The sequence below is a fragment of the Dermacentor albipictus genome, chromosome 10 (genome assembly GCF_038994185.2).
Source record: "Dermacentor albipictus isolate Rhodes 1998 colony chromosome 10, USDA_Dalb.pri_finalv2, whole genome shotgun sequence".
Classification (NCBI taxonomy): domain Eukaryota; kingdom Metazoa; phylum Arthropoda; class Arachnida; order Ixodida; family Ixodidae; genus Dermacentor; species Dermacentor albipictus.
Genome location: NC_091830.1, coordinates 14,064,587 through 14,082,353, shown reverse-complemented (window position 1 = coordinate 14,082,353; position 17,767 = coordinate 14,064,587). Strand labels below are relative to the sequence as shown.

The window sequence follows — 17,767 nt, the reverse complement described above, 5'->3', positions numbered from 1 at the left end:
TGTTTTATATTGAACCAAGTTCTTGATGTAAAGAAATGTTTCTTGGCAGATTTAACTGTTCTTGATGTTGCCAATAAATGCTACCCTATGTCCTGATGAGATGGTTTCAGAGAAAGCACTATAGGGGGCTGGATATCAACTGGATTTCCCAGTTGATATACAACTGAAGCGCAGAAATGAGCTGTTTGGGTAGCTGCTTAAACCGATATGAATGGCACTCATTGCAGTTAGGCTTTTTTGCATTTTGTTAATTTTTTAACTAATAAATGGTTTGTGTGAATCACTAGCAGAAATACGATTCTTCTTGCCAGTCTGGATCCCTGTTTATTCTACTCACCTCCGTGGGCAGCTCAGTATCTATGGTATCCAGCAGCTGAGCATGAAGCCACGAATCCGATTCTTGGGCCACTGTGTCCACACTGCTGTGGGGGGCAGACTGCAAGAATGCCTGTGTACCAAGCATCCTGCACACATTTAATAAAAAAATCTTCAGGTGGTCAAGCCTACCCTTTAACCCTTTCGCTGTCGGACCTTTCTGGCCGTGACGCACCCCCAGTGTCGGCTTGATTTCAGGGAACGAGTATAACAGGGAATGAACATAGCAATTTATTTTTGATTATGATTGGTATAAAAATAACATAGTCAATGCAGTATGCACATTTCAGTGTTCTGCAGCTGTTGTTAGTAAGCATCATCATCATCAGCCTGACTATAAAAGCCGTTCAACATCCAAATCTGACGATGCGGAACCCTCTTCCTCGCATGCAACTCTGTCCGAGTCCGAATCAGAGCTCGGCTCGTATTCTGAATCGGAATTGAGCCACCGCTCCAATGAGCAGACTAAGGTCCCGCGCGCTGAGCCATCCGAAAGTAACCGTGCGCAGGGAGGATGCGCGTTCAGTCGCCCGCACAACTGAGAGAAATGGGACGTTGCATGATCAAGAAGACAGAGGGCGATGGAAAAAGGCTAAACAAAGTTCGAAGGGCTTTACGTTTACTGCTGCAAGTCGGAAGCGAGGGTGCGGCAAGAGAGTGAAAACAGCAATCGAGTCACTCTTTTCGGAGAGGCCACGGCACGTGCGCCTGAACTTGATGCGCCGTAGCAGGCACACCAACAGAAGACAAATAAAAACCTTCAAACCAGTGAAGATGGCAGAACAACCCTTGAACCCATAACCACACGCACGCGACGCATGCTCCAGCGAACGCGGAGCCACCGCGCCACTCAGCAAAGAGAAAGTGGGGAGTGGCAGTCGCGCCGTACTCTTCAATACATTGACTAACACAGGTCGAGGCGAATATACGAACTTGTAGAAAGAGTCAGCAGATGGCATGGCCAATCCAGGAGCGCCAGCTTTGCGCTCAGGCGCGAAATTTTGAACGCACGATAGAGAACGTACCGTACGTCAGTGACACTGTGGGGGGGAAGCGCGATGACGTACTGGTACGTCCGTGACAGCGAAAGGGTTAAAGACCAGGCAGGGCATTCGATTGCATCTCAACAGTCACTCTATTAAAGGCAGAATGTCACTATAAACACAAGATTTTAATAATAGCCATGCATGATATTCAAGTGCATCTCAACAAACATTCTATTGAAAGCATATAAAAGTCAATGAAAACACAACGGCAGTTTGATAATGTCCATGTAGGTATTCAATTGTATCTCAACATACATTCTTTTGGAGGTGATATAAACAACACTATTTTGTTCATGACCTTTGTTCGGGCAATTCAGAGCCTTCCACTACTCTGTCTTTGTGTTGCATTATGATGTTAACTCAGTCATTCAACCCATCGGTCAATCAATCAATGAAATTATCCTCTTTGTTCTACTGCAGGACGGTGCAGGCAATGACTGAGGTCAAAACGGACATTGGCTTCGCTCGGGCTTGGGTTCGCCTGTGCCTGGAGAAGAAGCTGCTTTCCAAGCACCTCAAGAAGCTGCTCTCCAACCAGGAGCTGCTCAGGTTGGTGTCTTAGGGACAAGAAAAACCAACAAAACCTGCAAAGGACAGAAGAATGGCTTTCTGCAGGGAAAACTAAAGAGCCACTCAGGTCGATGTTTTTAGGGACAAGGAAAACCAACAAAACCTGCATGGAACAGAGCACTGACTTTATCCAGTGAAAGAATTTCATCAGCTTCACATCATGGTTTTAATTCAAAACAAATCATTTCGCAACTTCGTATGCAAAGGCAAGTCTCTCTCTCCTGCTTATAAGTCATAACCATTACCGGCAGCCCACTGCAGAACAAAGGCCACTCTCAGACACCTCCGGTTATCCTTTCTGTGCCTCATCTGAACTAACTCTGTGCCAAGAAGTTACCTAACATACCGCCCAGTTCTCTGCCATTCTCGATTACACTTCCCTTCTCCTGGAGCCCGTACTGTTATGCTAACCTAACCTAACTGGTTAATCATCCTGCACATTGCACGTCCTGCCCAGCCCCAGTCCCTTCTCGTAATCTCATCTGCAAAAGTATTCACCAACATTTGATCCCCACTTCACCCTGTTGTCTTCCTATATCTTAACCCCTTTAATAATGGCACATGTAAATAATTGACAGTAAGCATAAGCAATGAAAATAAAAAATATTTTGCGAGACCTCTTTTCAGCAATAGAGGGGGAAACACCAGGAAACACCGCTTGTGTCGTCTATGAGAACTGGAAGTGTGCTTCACCCCAAGCCACTTACAGCGTCGCTGGGAATTTTTAGGCAGCTCTTCATGTGCTAACCATAGGTGTGCATTTCATTTGCCTTACATCACGTGTGTGATACTACCACAGCCGGAGGCGTTGCGTCAGTCTGTCTGAACTCTGCTTTCAAAAGAAAGTGAGCTGCATGCCAAACTTCTTCTTCCTCATCCTGTGTTCCCAACCTAAAACAACAAACGATGCTTGCTGCCTGTGATTTATTGTTTGCCAAAGACATTAAGCCAGAAACTTTGTACTCAAACCAAAATCCAGCAAGAAAAAAAAATTTTTTCTGGTACGTTGCTTGTGGGCAACACTCGTCAATTAAGGGTTGATGTTATGCCTGTCATATCTATATCTATCGTTTACTGCATGCTTGTTAGCTATCTTGGCCCCATAGGTTAGTAATGGAAGAAAACAGAGATGTACATCTCTTTTCTCAGTGAAATCAACAGGCTTGAAAAGTGCATTTCTCTAAAGCAGTAACAGTAGAGCTAGGTTTTGCAGCCACTAACCCATTGTATTTTCGGTCACGTTAGCCAATCTCGATGTCAATCCAAGAAAATCGTCAGCAAAATGGGACAGAAATCAGCCAAGCACAAAGCATCTGTCTTTCTTCTGCAATGCCCTAACAATCACCATGTTTATCAAAAACGTGTGCTAAACACGTGCTAAAACACATCAACGTTGAGAGACTGACTGTTAGTGAAGCGCTAAAGTTTGCTTTTGCCCATGTTTACTTAACATGAATGTGTGTCTATGTTTATTCTTTTATTTATTTGTTTGATACTGTCAACCCCATTCTTGGGGTCATTACAGGGAGGGTGATGTGTCAAGAATACATGATACGTAATTTTCATCCTATGTAACATATAAATTCACTGATGCTATTGGTAGTTAACAAGAGGAAAACAGGGAACAAAAAAAGAGTGGTTGTATAAAGAAAAGTCAACAAAAAAGTGAATGCTCATAGCAAAGTTCATAAAAATAATACTTTTCGTCTGTTTAAAATCTGGGCTTCGGTAAGTTTGACACACAGCTCAGATAACGTTGCCCTAGGAATTGTGTCGCATGAATGTGTTTTCAGCCGTTGTGCACGGCGCTAAACAGAATGTAATGTCTACACCACCCGAAGTTGTGTTCTGCATTCCATTCTGCTGATTGTCAACTAAACACCACTTAGCAAAGATTACTTGTAATAAATATGTTTAATAATTTTGCCATTTGTACTAGAAGTGCACACATAGTGCTGCCAGTACCACATACAAGGGCAACAGCACTTAATTATTGCAACATTTACTCAGTCTGTGACTCGATGCATCACAAACCTTGTTGGCACTGTTGTTCTTGTTGTTATCGTTGTCACCAGTGTATGTGGTGCTGCTGTCGTCACAGATTCGGGCCATAAAACCCAACTTACTGCAACTAGCTAGCTGTCATCAATGTTGTTGTCGTTGTTGATGTTGCTGTTGTAGTTTAGCCGGTTAGTTGCTAATGGTAATTGCCAGTGCACTGACCATCGTGCATATCTATTTGCATGCACGTGCAGGAGTTCCTACAAGCGGCACGCATTCTTGCGGTGCGATGACGAGAAAGAGCAGTTCTTGTACTACCTCCTCACGCTCAACGCTGTTGACTACAAGTGCTTCACCAACACCTACACGGCCACAGGTGGGTAGTATGTAGTACTATATACTTTAATACCCATGTAGTAAAGTACTACATTAGTGCAATAATACATAGCACCCATGCCATGCAAGAAGTTTTCCACAGCTAATTGGGTCAACAACATCCATTGATGTTCTTAAGCCAAATCAACCTCGAAAACAGACATTCTGCTGCTACACGACAAAACCAGTGACTATTGAGATGCTTCAATAATTGGGCGCCGAGTGCTTGTACACTGACACTGGCTACAGGTCTGAATGCCTGAAACAAACAAGGACCTGATAAATAAAAAATAAATGAATTTTTATTCCTGCAAAATATTTTTTTAATGTTTGTAGATTTTGTGTAAAAATTTTGGCTGCATTATCGTCATTATTTTTTTTTAGAAGATAGTGCTTGCACTCCTCATTGTTGCACGAGAATAAATGGAATAAATGGCGAGAATAAAAAGCATTGCTTAGGCACACCAATGTGAATATGCTGCATTGAGGATGCATTTCGTCACCACTTGGCAGAGTTTCGCACAACTCTGTCAGCTTCATAGACAATTGACTCAATGCTTGAGGGAACTGCCTGTATAGCGTTCATGCAGCAGCATACATGTGCTAATGCTGCTTTTCTTTCTTCATTTTTTTTTGTTTAGCATTTGTTTTATCAGGGTTTGAGTGCCGGGCTTGGATCTCAACTGCGGGATCTTTGGTTTGATCTCAGGTGGACCTGCTCAAATATCTTTCTAATTTATGTGCACGTTAAGTTACCCCAGATGGTGAAAATTAATCTCAAGTCTGTGACTACGGCGTGTCTCATAACTATATCATGGTTTTGGCATGTAAAACTCCAGAATTGAACTTTTTTACCTTCAGATACCCTTCTCATTATGTCAAGTCTTGCTTGAATAAATGTACGACAGATGAACAAAAGAAGGACTCGGTCTGTCTCCTCGCTCATGACTGCTGTGTGTAGTTTAAAACAAAAAACAAAGTTATTTGATCACAAGGTGGTATAGGGAGGGTTTCATGACAGTTTTCATACAGTGGCGACAATATGTGATACCTTGGTCAGCATCAGACATCAGCGTGAGAGACAGCCAGCAATGCACCCTCTGTCACAGCCTCGAAGTGGCGTTTGAAAAGGCTGTCAAAATGCGCGGCACCATGCCGGCGTCGGTGGAGCCAGCGAAGCCTATACAAACACATATTGGTTGTAGCAGAGAGTGTAGAATTACTAAACGCTGACATAGTGATGGGCCTGAAAAGACTCTGGCATAGCAAAGGAAACTGACTGTATATATTGGAGCACTTGCAAAGACTTGGGTAGATTCCAGGCAATGCGAACAAGACATTCGATTGGTATGAGAGCTCCCTTATACAACCTTGTTGTCTTTGGTGTATGAGTTCCTCAGATTTCTGTACATCAGCCAGTGTTTTCTTCCTTTCCTTTTCCCCCGAGTAGCTGTGTAAGCCTTCCATTTTCCTCTGAGATGCCTTCTTGCCGTCTGCCTCTCTTGCTTCTTTTCCTCCGTGCGTGCGCAGTCATCTTCTGCGTGTCTGATGGCACTAATGGCTCCTCCTCCTCCTCCTCTGCTCTCAACCTCGCTTTCCTCCTCTCCCTGCCCTGGACCAACCCAGAGATGCCATATCGGGTCGTCGTGTTCCCGAGCCGCAAGCTGAGTGCCTCGACAACATCGGCCAATGCGTGGGTCAGCATCTCGGGCACCATGGGTACCACAGGCATCATCCCAGTGCCCAAGCAGTTGCCCGAGTTCGTCTGCCATGTGAGTGTGCCGTGTCGTCTGCACCTTTTGCACGGGCCTTTCGTACATACTTCGATGCCAAAGATATAGCGGTATCAGCATTAGTAGCAGCTTGATAAATATAATGCTTCCACTATGTATTATTAACTTCAATATTATTATTAACTGCATTATTAAGCAGCTGTCCTCATGTTTTTTTTTTTTTTATTGAAGTAAATTTGAGTGAGAAATCATGTATTGGTTAAGTCCTTGAAACATCACATATAGTTCTTGGACTTTGGAACCTGCTACTGTATTATCAATACTGTACTCTGTGTTATATAATCAGTAACTCAATAAACTTGAAGAATGGTTACATTTCAGGTTTTTCCACTCTCATCTTCTGTATTGGCTTTTAGATTGACCTACAAGGAGTAATTCTGATTGTGAAGGGTTAAATACCTGATCTTCAAAGGGTTATTAATAACAGTGCAGAAGAGAGTTGTAAGCTGCATTGCAAACTACGGGCTAAGTAGATTGGAGACACTATGTTTACTATGCAATTCTTATGAAGTTATGGCATGAGTTTGAAATAACTTGTTGCTCAATATAGCCTTGTTCACTATAAGGAGGTTTGTCTGTATATAGCACGAAATAAAACAGAAGCAAAAGTAAGGAATCAGCAGATCCCAATGCATACAATAAAACCTCATTATAACAAATTTCAAGGGGGAGCCAGAATTACTTTGTTATATCCATTACTTTGATACATCCATGAATGCATGTACTGAAGTATGAATATCCGTTAATATTTCAAGAGGAATTTCACTTAATTCATTATATCCATTATTTCGTTATAACGAGGTTTCACTGTATGTGTGCATCGGTTGTAGGCGAAGCTATCTTGGATGTTTACTGAAAACGTCTTCTGTTCTCCTCGTTCACATTTCTGTACCTCGATGCTCCTTGCTCAGTGCATATTCTAATCCTATTTTGCTCCCTTTATTACATTCTTTTCTGTGTTCAGCTGCTTTTGATGCAGACTTTTTTTAGTTCTCTAGCCGACTCCTTCACTTCTTGCCTCTTGTTTGGCTTGTCTATTCGAGTACCTACCGAGGGGTGCATAACCATTCTGAGGGATTGGGCCAAGAATGTCATCAATCCACTGCCACGCGCCCAATGCAATGGCCTCATTTGTCTATTAGGGCATGTATCAAGTGACCCTAGTTGTTCTATAATTGGCAGCACAGCAGCAGCCGGCAGTCAGTAAATGCCAAGCGGAGGGAAGATGCAAAGAAAGCTTCGCTATAAAAAAATTATGTTATGCCAATCTTTGCTTCTTCTTTTTTGCTTTTTTTTCCCCTTCCGAGAGGCTGCACATTTGGCTTGGGTTAGTGATGTCTTAGCATCTTTGTGTTTGTGTGGTTGCTTTTCGCTCAGCACAAAAACCTGGGCCTGCTCACGACGCTACGAATTGGCCACGACAACACCGGCCTTTCACCCAAGTGGATGATTGAGCACGTTGTGGCGCGCAACGATGTCACGGGACACACCTACAAGTGAGTCGCTGTTTGTTTTATTTCGTGTGAAAGGAGAAAAGTGTTGCTTGTTTTGCCGAAAAGAAGAAAGCCATATGGCACGTTTTGTCTAAAAGAAAATAAGGAAAAAATATCTTTGAAGAAGTACTGTCATGACATTTCTTACTTTTCATTTTTTTTCCCCTGTAAAAAAAAGGTCCCCGACCTCAAAACTCTAGAAAGTATGCTGGCAAGCGTCAAAGAGTCATAGCTAATTTACTATAATAGCTTTTCTGCAAAACAATTTTGGTTTCTTTGACGGGAGGTGCACATGTCATGACATCATTACACAGAAGGTGGTCACATAGGACAAACTCATGTCACATCAGTACACCTTCATTTCCAATCCTTAAAACCATGAAATATTTTTAAGGTTTGGAAAAAAAAAGTGACATCAATTAAAAACATTTGTAAAATGTGCCACCTGAGCATTTCCAGATTGCACATGAGAGTGCATCTCATCATTTCAGGTTTCCCTGTGGTCGGTGGCTGGGAAGGGGCATCGACGACGGTAGCACGGAGAGGCTGCTAGTTGCTGAGCTGGTTCCAGCAGACATCGACAATGAAGGTAGTTTTCTTTCCTATTCAGCTATACATTATAATAGTAAAATTTACCCATTGTTGAAGTCTTTGTTCTCTTTGAAAGGTATCAGAGAGCTTTAGCGTGACGTAAGTAGACATAGGGGTTTCATGTATGTATTACCATTGTTTAGTCGTATTGCACATGTTGTGCTGCCATGTTGTGCTGGACATGTAGCATGTGTTTCCGTATATGCTAACATTAGTGTCTTTATTTCTTTCTATCAATGTCAGCAGCAGTGCTCAACTTTCGGTGGTGTCGTCGTCTTTCTTCTTGTGTGTGTTGTTTTTTGGCACAAAATCTTTTCAGTATGCACCCCTTGGCAATTTGTGAAAACATACTGCAAACTGTTTTGTACAAGTTATGGGCCACCGTCAAAGTTGCAGATTTTCCCACTGGCATGCAACAAAAGTAAAGCATTGCAGCGTGCTTATCTTTGACCACTTTATCCGTCTCGGATTTGTATGTGCGCCCAGTGCTTTCCAATCCTTTGCTGTGCACTGAAGCTGGGAAGAAGTTGGGCTTCTTGTGGCTTCTGCTGTAGCCAGAGCCCCTTGCTTTTGTGTGTACATCTTGCAGCAGTAAGTGTATTGCCCCCACTAAAAGGTCTTTCCAACGTGCAGAGCTGATGGAAGCCTGCCGAACGCCACCTCGATGCCGGTCGCCCAGCGTTCCACGAAGGCCTAATGAACCCCGTACGTTGTTAAGTTGCTCATTTTTGTAGGTGTGGTGATGCTGCATATGTCGGCTAAATTGGGCTTAATTACTTGTTTTCTTTAATTTTCATGCAGGGCTAACCATTCCAGAGATTCAGCAACTCCTTGGCGATGCAGTCAACAACATAGTCAAGTACTTCTACAAGTCAGAGCGAGAGGTCAGAATGACTCATTCACTTTGCTCTTTATTTGCAAACTCTCAGCCACATAATGACATTTGTTAAATCAGTAAGTAAATCTATCGTCACATTAATGTATCTCTGTCAAGTACTTGTCACTTGTGTGGTTGTGGTATTCTAACTGAAATGCCAGGACAGTGTGCTTCATTCTGGTCTAGGTCCATTGACTGGGAACTTCGAAGTTTTATTGCTGAATGAGGTATGAAATCAGATTATGGGGTTTAATGCCTCAAAGCAATTTGCAAAGGGTTGTAAAGTCAGCATTGTAAGTTACTTTCTATGAATGCAGCATATTATCTATCACCAGTATGTCTGATAATGGAGTTGGTTACATTTTGTTGGCTATTTTTTTACGAAATAGGTAGGCATGTGCAAATAGTATATTTTGTGTTTGAAGTGAAATTGAAGTGAATAGTGATTTGGAAGGGATATTTTCAAATCAAATATAGCCAACGTCTGATTTTTCAAACTTCCTAGAGGCCGCAAGAACGGCCGAAAAATTGGGCAGTCCGAAAAAAGGAATGCATGTCTTTTACTGCCCCCAAGGGCTCAAATCGCCACATACACATCCGAAATAGCTCTGAAGGCCTGCCAGTACACTTATTAGACATATCGGTGCTCGTAAATAACAGGAGACGGCGGGTGCACGCGTGTATAATTAGGGAATACATACCGTGTTCCGTGACAATTGTCCCTTCCCATTCTTGGTATGCTTTATTGCGTAACACTGTTGTCGTGGGGCGAAGTTGACCTTCGCGAACCGGTATTATGTAACATTTCGGGCTTTCCGACCTTCGAAGCCATTGGCGAGGATTACAAAGGCAGAGTTGGCACCATTTCTGGCAGCAGCGAATTGTTTTTAATGAAAAACACTGCACCGAACTTCAAGAAGCTTGGTAGCAAATGTCAAAGTAGCTAGGCCTAGCGTTGTCGCGGTGGTGGCTATAGCTGCCATTGAATCTGCGTGCAAGAGCACCGGTTCGAGGCGGTGAGATAAAATGGCGGCAGTGGTGGCTTCAATTAATGCCGTTTCAGACCTGAAGTCATGGCAAAAACCCTGGAAAGTCGGAAGCAAAGGGTGTTTCTGTCTGAAATTTCAGACATTCTTATATATAGACTCTATGAAGTGGGCTACATGGCGGTACTGCAGAGGCGTCCGAATTATCAGGCATGTCCAAAAAATCGGTTGTCCAGAAAATCTGTTGTTGACTGTATTGAATAGCTGTCGTACAACGAAGTTGCTGCAAACTCGTATGCATAGGAACTACTGCATATTGGAATTAATTGTTCTGCGAAAGCAGAAGACCAAAATTTTGGGCAGTAAAACTCGTTAACTAAATGTCCAAGATACAGATAGACTAGTGAATAGCAATGCATGATGCAACTGCCTTTGTGAATGTAGGAAGTTAATGAGAACAACATGAAAGTGAAACAATGCACAAATAAAAAATGCAGACTATTGCAATGATTAGAGGCGGTGTAAGCAGAAGACAGTGCCATACCAATACTTTTATTCCGATTAGATGTCTCGCTTACACTTATTAGACATCTCGATGTTCGTACTTTTGCTGGAGACGGCACGTGCACAAGGAATGCATACTGGGCCCCATTACACTGCCCATATCCACTTTCGAGGTGCTTCACTGCACTGTGTATACACTTCACTAGATAACACAGCTGTATTGCAATGAAGCTGAATATAAGAAACCTATCATTACACTTTGAAAAGTCTAATATTAATTATTTTTTAAATATTTATTGGCAAACATTTGCCACTCTGACAGTATCTATCTATTTAGCCACCTATGTCTTAGTGCTCTCATGATCGTTTCATTAACTTGGTATGTACCAAAATTGGCATAGCATGTCAAAAGTGTATGCTGGGCCTAAATGATAGGTCATGGCATGCATGTCATGTAGGTCATGAAACAGCTGCCTACGACTTGGTGCTGTCATGGTGATTTGGTTAACTTGGTGAGCTCCCCACACAGTGCTTCACATAACATCGATTCCCACAGGGTGTGGTACCTGCTGGCTTTTTTTCTAAGTGAATATCAAAATCAAGAATCGGACGGAAACCCGTATTGTCGAAAATATATATGACAACAGTTAAAAGTGGATACTGGCCACAAAAGTTTATAAGAACAAAGATGTTTCGACTCCAACATGGGAGCCTTGTTCACAATTAAGTTGAAGATGGAAATGGTCTAGTTATGTAGGCTTTAAGATGTGACATAGCAACATGCATGCACACGGGGAAAGTTGCCGTCATTGCAATGAAGTGTGTGCTCGGTAATCTGAATTGTCAGGGATTCAAAAGAAAGCCCCATTCTTTTCTTTTTCCATCATCTTTGCATTGTCCCAGTCTATTTCAGGGCAAGTCGCTTCTGCGTGTTTGGCGAGAGCATTCGAAGACACGTTCTTCGTAGCACAATTTCCATAACTACTCTTTAGAAATTTGAATATTTGCACGACGCTAGAAATAGGCACTTTGTTTTAAGACTGATTGGTGGGCTTGTTGATTTGGGATTCTAACTTCTGATGAACTTCTGATCCTGAACCTGTGGTATTGCAAGTTGATGAAATGATGTGATGGGGTGCATGCACTTCAAGTAGTAGCACACGTGTTAGTGTCTGGTGCTCCTTGGCCAAAACTGGCCCTTGCACCATAAGAACCCAATAGTCGTCATCACATATCAGTGGTTGGGCTCCTATAATAAACAGTTGACAGTCATGCTCATCCTTGTCTGTTTTGTGTTCACGTCTGTCTAGCACTTTGAACTAAATTTCCCTAAATTCCCTAAATTTCCATAGTGCTTTGTTGATTGCCACTTGATCACCAAGTTCAGAAAACAGGGAAAACGGGATTGTGTAGTGTGGGAAAATTGAAAGCATATGCACTGTGTTTACTTCCAGAGGGGCAACTTGACGATCCTGCTTTGTGGGGAGCTGGGGCTGGTCTACTGCCTGGAGCAGGTCTTCCTGTATGGCTTCAAGGACACGCGCTTCTTCAGGCACGTCTACCTCTGGGAGTATTTTGGTACGTATGTGCTTTCCTGGCTAGCTCTTCTGCGTCTGTTGTTTTTCCATCCTCGACCAAGTGTGCACAGATTGCAATGTCAGGACATGTGCTACAACTGCTCTATTGCCTCGTGTGACATGGTCCTGTGCTGTTCAATGTAGTGGGGGAAACATGGGCTAGGTAAAGAATATTCATACTTGACAAAACAAGTGCTGAAACAGATGAAGGCAGAACAAGGGTGGTACATACACGAGCACTGACTCACAACTGCAAGTTTATTAGGGAAATATATGTATGCACTGCACAACTTGACAAGGAAAAAAATATGATAAATATAAAAAGCCTTGCATGCATGACTGAACCTGCAAGATATATCAATGGAGAAAAGTGTTAACTAAACCTTGTCACGTAAGAAGTAGAAGAAAAAGGTACCTGTAAGCCAAAAGAAAAATAATAAAACCGAAAATTCTATTTAAAAATGTCTGATGTTTCATCATATTCTTCTCCCCCCCCCCCCCCTTTTTTTTGTACCCATGAGGGATCCTTGTAGCATGCCCATTAAAGTTGGAGGCCATGTAATGCATCGAGCATATAACCGATGGTCAGTTAGAGTTACCAAAGATGTGCTGCCGGAAGAAGGGAAGCCCAATCTACGATAGCATAGAACTAGGTGGTGTTATGAAATGAGGAAACTTAGGGGTCAATTGGGGTAATCAGATATGGGGTCAGCTGGTGCAGGACAGGGGTAGATTGCTGAGAGAGGCCTTTGTCCTGCAGTGGACAAATGCAGGCTAATGGTGACGATGCATACGAAAAAAGTGATAAGCAAAATACTGTGAGGCTTCAATGTATAGTGTGGAGTAATCATGGAATTTCCCAGGACCACACTGTGGTTTTCCCACTTCATGTTAACAGCAAAACTCCTGCTTCTCTTCTGTTGTGGCTATTGTGCCCTATCACATTCACACCTTATCTCTGTGTGATATTGATCACGTGCTCATCAGCCCACCCCTCATTGGCACATTACTCGCAGACAAGTACTTAGACCACAAAGAGGCTTCAGCCAAGGTGTATGAGTTATTTGCCTTCATCCTCATCTTTACCGTGTTGTTACGTATATCAGGAGTATGTATAAACCATGGAATATTAACCACACAAACCTTTCACACCTCCTCCAAGCATGCCGTGGCTTGTCCCATCATTTTGCCACCATGTGGCCAGTTTCCAACATCAAGGCGAGAAGAATAAGAGGATCTGAGGGGCTCAGTTTCTTTTTTGTCAATGCAAGATGAAGGCATTGACAATGAAGCTGGAAAAGGCATAGGGGCAATTGATTGTTGTTTAATTCAGATCTACAAGTAAAACGGCAAAGGGAAATACAACAACTTGCCGCAAGTGGGAGCCAAACTCGTGCCTTCTGCATTCTGCAGTGCTTTACCAAAGCTACTACGGCTGCCACTCTCATACCCACTTTCTTGGGTGTTCTTGAACTGTTCTGTTTTGTAAGATGGCTGGCAAGACAGTTGTGCTCAAACTGTGATGCATGTCTCTTTCTTTCTCACTTTCTCTCGTTTTCTTCCCCCATTGCAGTAAAAGTCAAGGAGTACTTCGAGTCTGCACTGCAGGACAACATGGAGGACGAGCGGCCGAACTCAGTGTGGCGCACCTACTGCCACCTGGCCAACAAAGTAGAGCGGGCCTCCCACACCATGGGCAAGGATGGCAAGTTCCAGCTGTTCATCTGCCTGGCTGCCAGGTGGGGCTGCAATTGTCTTGGCACATGGTGTGGTTCTTCTTTACATGCGGGGCTGTAAAGTTGTGAGCAGGCACACAGCACTCCCATTTCCATTTCTTGAACGACTGTGAGACAAATGCAAATGGAATGGCAGCTTGTGTATTCACTTACCACTTTGCCAGTTCATCCAGCAACGCAAGCAGTTCTCTGTTGTAGCGAAAGCATGTGTCTCAGCTCTCTTGCCATTAGACTCGGCATGTGAAATAACTTGTCTTCTGTATGAGTCTGTTGTTATGAAAGCGGTGCGTCATCTTTGCCAGCCCACACAGAAATGTGTTCTGTTGTGTTCTTGTAATGACAGTGGCAATGATGGTGGCTCTGACGGTAAGTTGTTACCAAAGCCATGAACGAGTGGTTTCAGTCTCATATTCAATTTTAACACGCAGGCAAATTTCAGACCTACTCATTAGAAAAAAAAGTGCATGTTACAATCTCGTTACAGTATGTATAAATTGGGATGATTCACTAACTTTCTCAGTCAGTCTTTCCCGTCTCCTCCTCTGACTACGTGGCCTTCAACACCTCTTAAACCGTTGTGTGCAGGGAGCACTTCCTGCACCAGATGATGTTTGACCTGGCCGCCTGCCCCGTGACGACCACCATGTATGAGGAGAGGTCGTTTCTGCGTGACACCAACCTCGTAGTATTCCTCGTCCAGATCCTGGAGGCCCTCTCTGAGTTCGACATTGCCCTCGAGAGCTCCATTACCCGCGGGGTGGACAACTGAGCCCAGGCAGCACCTCCTCACGGCAGCTGTACGTTACTGTTGCAGTGATTTCACAGCAGAGCTGTGTCGGGGAGCACCACAGTGGTTTTCATACGGCGGTGGTGGCACCGGGTTTGGTATCCACGAGGCACAAGCGCATTGTACAGAGTGTAGCCAGCGTGGTAGAGCTGGTGTACCAGTGCTGTAAAGCTGTCGTGGTAGAACTGGCATGGTAAACAACGAGGGTGGCGATGTGGGCCTGTTGGTTCATCTTCATAGAATGGTATGCAGTGTAACGCAGCAAAAACAAGGTCATAAAAAGAAACAGACGACAGACAAAAGCACTTGTCTCCTTGTTTTTTCTGCGCTATACTACATGCCACGGCATGGTGTAGCTGGTGTAGTAGAACTGGCACAGCACGCAGGGATATGTGTAGAATGTAGTGGAGAGTATATAGTGTACAAGTACAGTCGAAACCCGCGATAACGAAATCCTGTGACCACGAAATTCTCACGACAACAAAATATTCTCATATCCCGGGTGAACGCCCATAGGATTCAGTGCATTTCGTGCCTCTAGATGACAAAATATTGCTGTACTACAATCCCGCAATAATGGAATTTGCAAGAATGTAACCCCGCACTCTACCTACTCGCGCAAAGCTAGCAGGCTCCAAAATGTGCTCAAATGGGATTGCTTTGCACTAAAATTGTATAAAATACCACCATATTACACTTGCTTGGGCGCTGCCATCTTCGTTGACAAAAACAACCAACTGCCGAAAGCATTTACGTGCACCGGAAACACTTCGTGGCCGCCATCTTACTTGTCGAGCGCCCAATTAAGCTGCTCACAGGTTGCTACCGACATGCGATGACAGTTTTTGCACACCTAGTGCAGTGCATAAAGTGTGCATCGGTGAGAAAAATGCAGCAAGAGCAAGGAAATCCACGTCCACCGACGTTGAGCTGTTTGTGGTGCTTAAGATGGTGGTTGCAGTATCGAGTGCCATGCGTCAGGCCGTGATTGAGCGATCATCCAGGAATACGTATCTCTTGCTTCAAGAACGCTGGTTTTCGTGCCACCCGACAGGCAATGCTTGCAGTTCGGGTGCTGTACATAGATTTTCGTGAAGGGGCCATTAATCTCGATCGATTGCCTTCAGGTATACGAGATACAATCACTTTTTGTGCACTGGAAATGTTGCTGCATGCGTGGAGCACTGTTGCTCTGCGTCCACTGTCGAGTTACACAAAATTTCACGAAAATGATCATATCTACGAAAGTAACTGACCGACAGTACTGCTCCTTGGCAGTGCTGCCACTGCTGATCGACGCAAACAGCGCACCTTTTACTGTCGGCAGCGCAGTTCTATATCCTCAAGCAAAGCTTGCCATAGTAGACTAACAGAATTTTGACAGCAAAGTTTCGTTGTGCGACACATTATCTATCTGTGCTGTCTCATTTCACAGCAATGAAATTCTCGTGAAAGCAAATTTTCTTTTGTATTCCCCACTGATCTCGTTATTGCGAGGTTCAGCTGTAGTTACTACAAGTGGGAGAGTGCAAAATGAGTGTAGGGGAGTGCCTCTCCAACGAACATCTCTGTAATGAAATGACCTGTATAACAAAGGAGTAATTCTGTCCTGTTTCTTTTGTGAGGTGTGCGGTGCACAATCTTTACGACAAAGTGACTTGCATAACAAATGATTTGGGAGGACCCAAGCACATGGTAACAAAGGTGTTCGACTTCATAGAAGTGTACGATAATTATATTCTATTGGTACTAACATATGGGGCACAAACTTGGCAGTTAGTTAAGAAGCCTGAGAAGAAGTTTACAATACAGCAAATTCGCAGTAACAATGTGTTGTCATTGATTGGTCTGCGGCCACTAAAGCAGATACTATCGAAGCTACCCCTTCACGTTTCAGAAAGTGTTAATCGTAACGTTTAAGGACAGGAAAACGGCGGCATGGATTAGCGAGTAAACAGGGGTAGCCAGTATTCCAGTTAACATTAAGTGGAAGAAATTGAGCTAGGCTAGCCCTGTAACAGGTAGGGCAGATAACCGGTGGTCTACATGAGTTACAGATTGAATAAAGGGAAAATGAGACATCCACCTGTTCGTAGCAATTGCTACAAAGGAAACCCATACGGGTTCCTCGAAAGAAAAGCCTCATAGTTGAAGAAAAATTCGTCCTGGTCCGGGACACGAACCCGGGACCACCGCCTTTCCGGGGCAGCCGCTCTACGATCTGCGTCACTACTACTCATCAAACTACTACGTCAAACAGTTACAGATTAATGCCAAGGGAAGGGAAGCACAGGCGAGGAGGGCAGAAAAAGTAGGTGTTGTGATGAAATTAGGAAACTTGAAAGGTATAAGAAAGGGTCAGCTGGCATAAGACAAAGTTACATCTGGAGATCACTGGGAAAGGCCTGTTTTCAGGTAGGCATAAATAGGTCGATGATGACAGAACCAGAAAGCTTGAATACAATGGCGTGTTTGTAAAGCCCTGGGCACTTTTCGGGGCGACGGAAATCCAGACTTCTAGGAGTTCCACGGGCAGTGATAACTCCCTTAACACAATTCTGCCGTCTTTCATATATTGTAGACTAAGGTTCTCTCAAACCATCTTTGTGCATAAGGCTAAGGCTTGACGGCTAACTCCCTTTTGCTCGATTTGTACAACCAGGCTTCGGCGGTACATTGGACAAGCAGGAAACATGACTACACACTGTAGAATAACAAGTACAACAATGCTTATTGCTCCAGAGGATTTAGTTGGTAGCAGGCTAATTACAAGTGCAACGTTTGCCGGTGTCAATTGTGATGCGAATGATAGCAGGGTGCGAGAAAAAGATTGGAACGAGATGTTTACCTGCGGTCGTTCCTTCTTAGTAGCTCCCAGTCTTCTCCCCTCTCTGGCATTCACCGATTGCACCGATTAGGTTGCCCCCTGCCGTGTTCTTTGCTCGGTCCAATGGTCGCAGGCTTCTGCTTCCACCTGATGGTCTACGTCTGTGACCGGTTCGAAAGCTGGGGGGTGTTGCACCGCTGGGAAGCCGCCTGGCCTTCCCGTAGCTCGC

The 17,767-nt window shown here is 43.8% G+C and overlaps 1 protein-coding gene across 6 annotated transcripts in view; it reads left to right on the top strand.

Annotated features, from left to right (window-relative positions):
• Positions 1 to 17,767, top strand: part of pns (DENN domain containing pinstripe) — a 64,553-nt gene that overhangs the window by 37,851 nt on the left and 8,935 nt on the right. For 4 of the 6 annotated variants that reach the window (XM_065448991.1, XM_065448989.1, XM_065448988.1 and 1 more), the window contains 10 exons: positions 1,842 to 1,970; positions 4,247 to 4,368; positions 5,898 to 6,139; positions 7,538 to 7,656; positions 8,145 to 8,242; positions 8,878 to 8,949; positions 9,046 to 9,128; positions 12,066 to 12,189; positions 13,762 to 13,927; positions 14,510 to 14,721. In XM_065448991.1, the coding sequence (XP_065305063.1) occupies positions 1,842 to 1,970; positions 4,247 to 4,368; positions 5,898 to 6,139; positions 7,538 to 7,656; positions 8,145 to 8,242; positions 8,878 to 8,949; positions 9,046 to 9,128; positions 12,066 to 12,189; positions 13,762 to 13,927; positions 14,510 to 14,693 (1,339 nt within the window). In that variant the 3' untranslated portion in view covers positions 14,694 to 14,721. The remainder of the gene's footprint in view (positions 1 to 1,841; positions 1,971 to 4,246; positions 4,369 to 5,897; positions 6,140 to 7,537; positions 7,657 to 8,144; positions 8,243 to 8,877; positions 8,950 to 9,045; positions 9,129 to 12,065; positions 12,190 to 13,761; positions 13,928 to 14,509; positions 14,722 to 17,767) is intronic. The other 2 variants (XM_065448993.1, XM_065448992.1) reach the window with 1 other exon arrangement.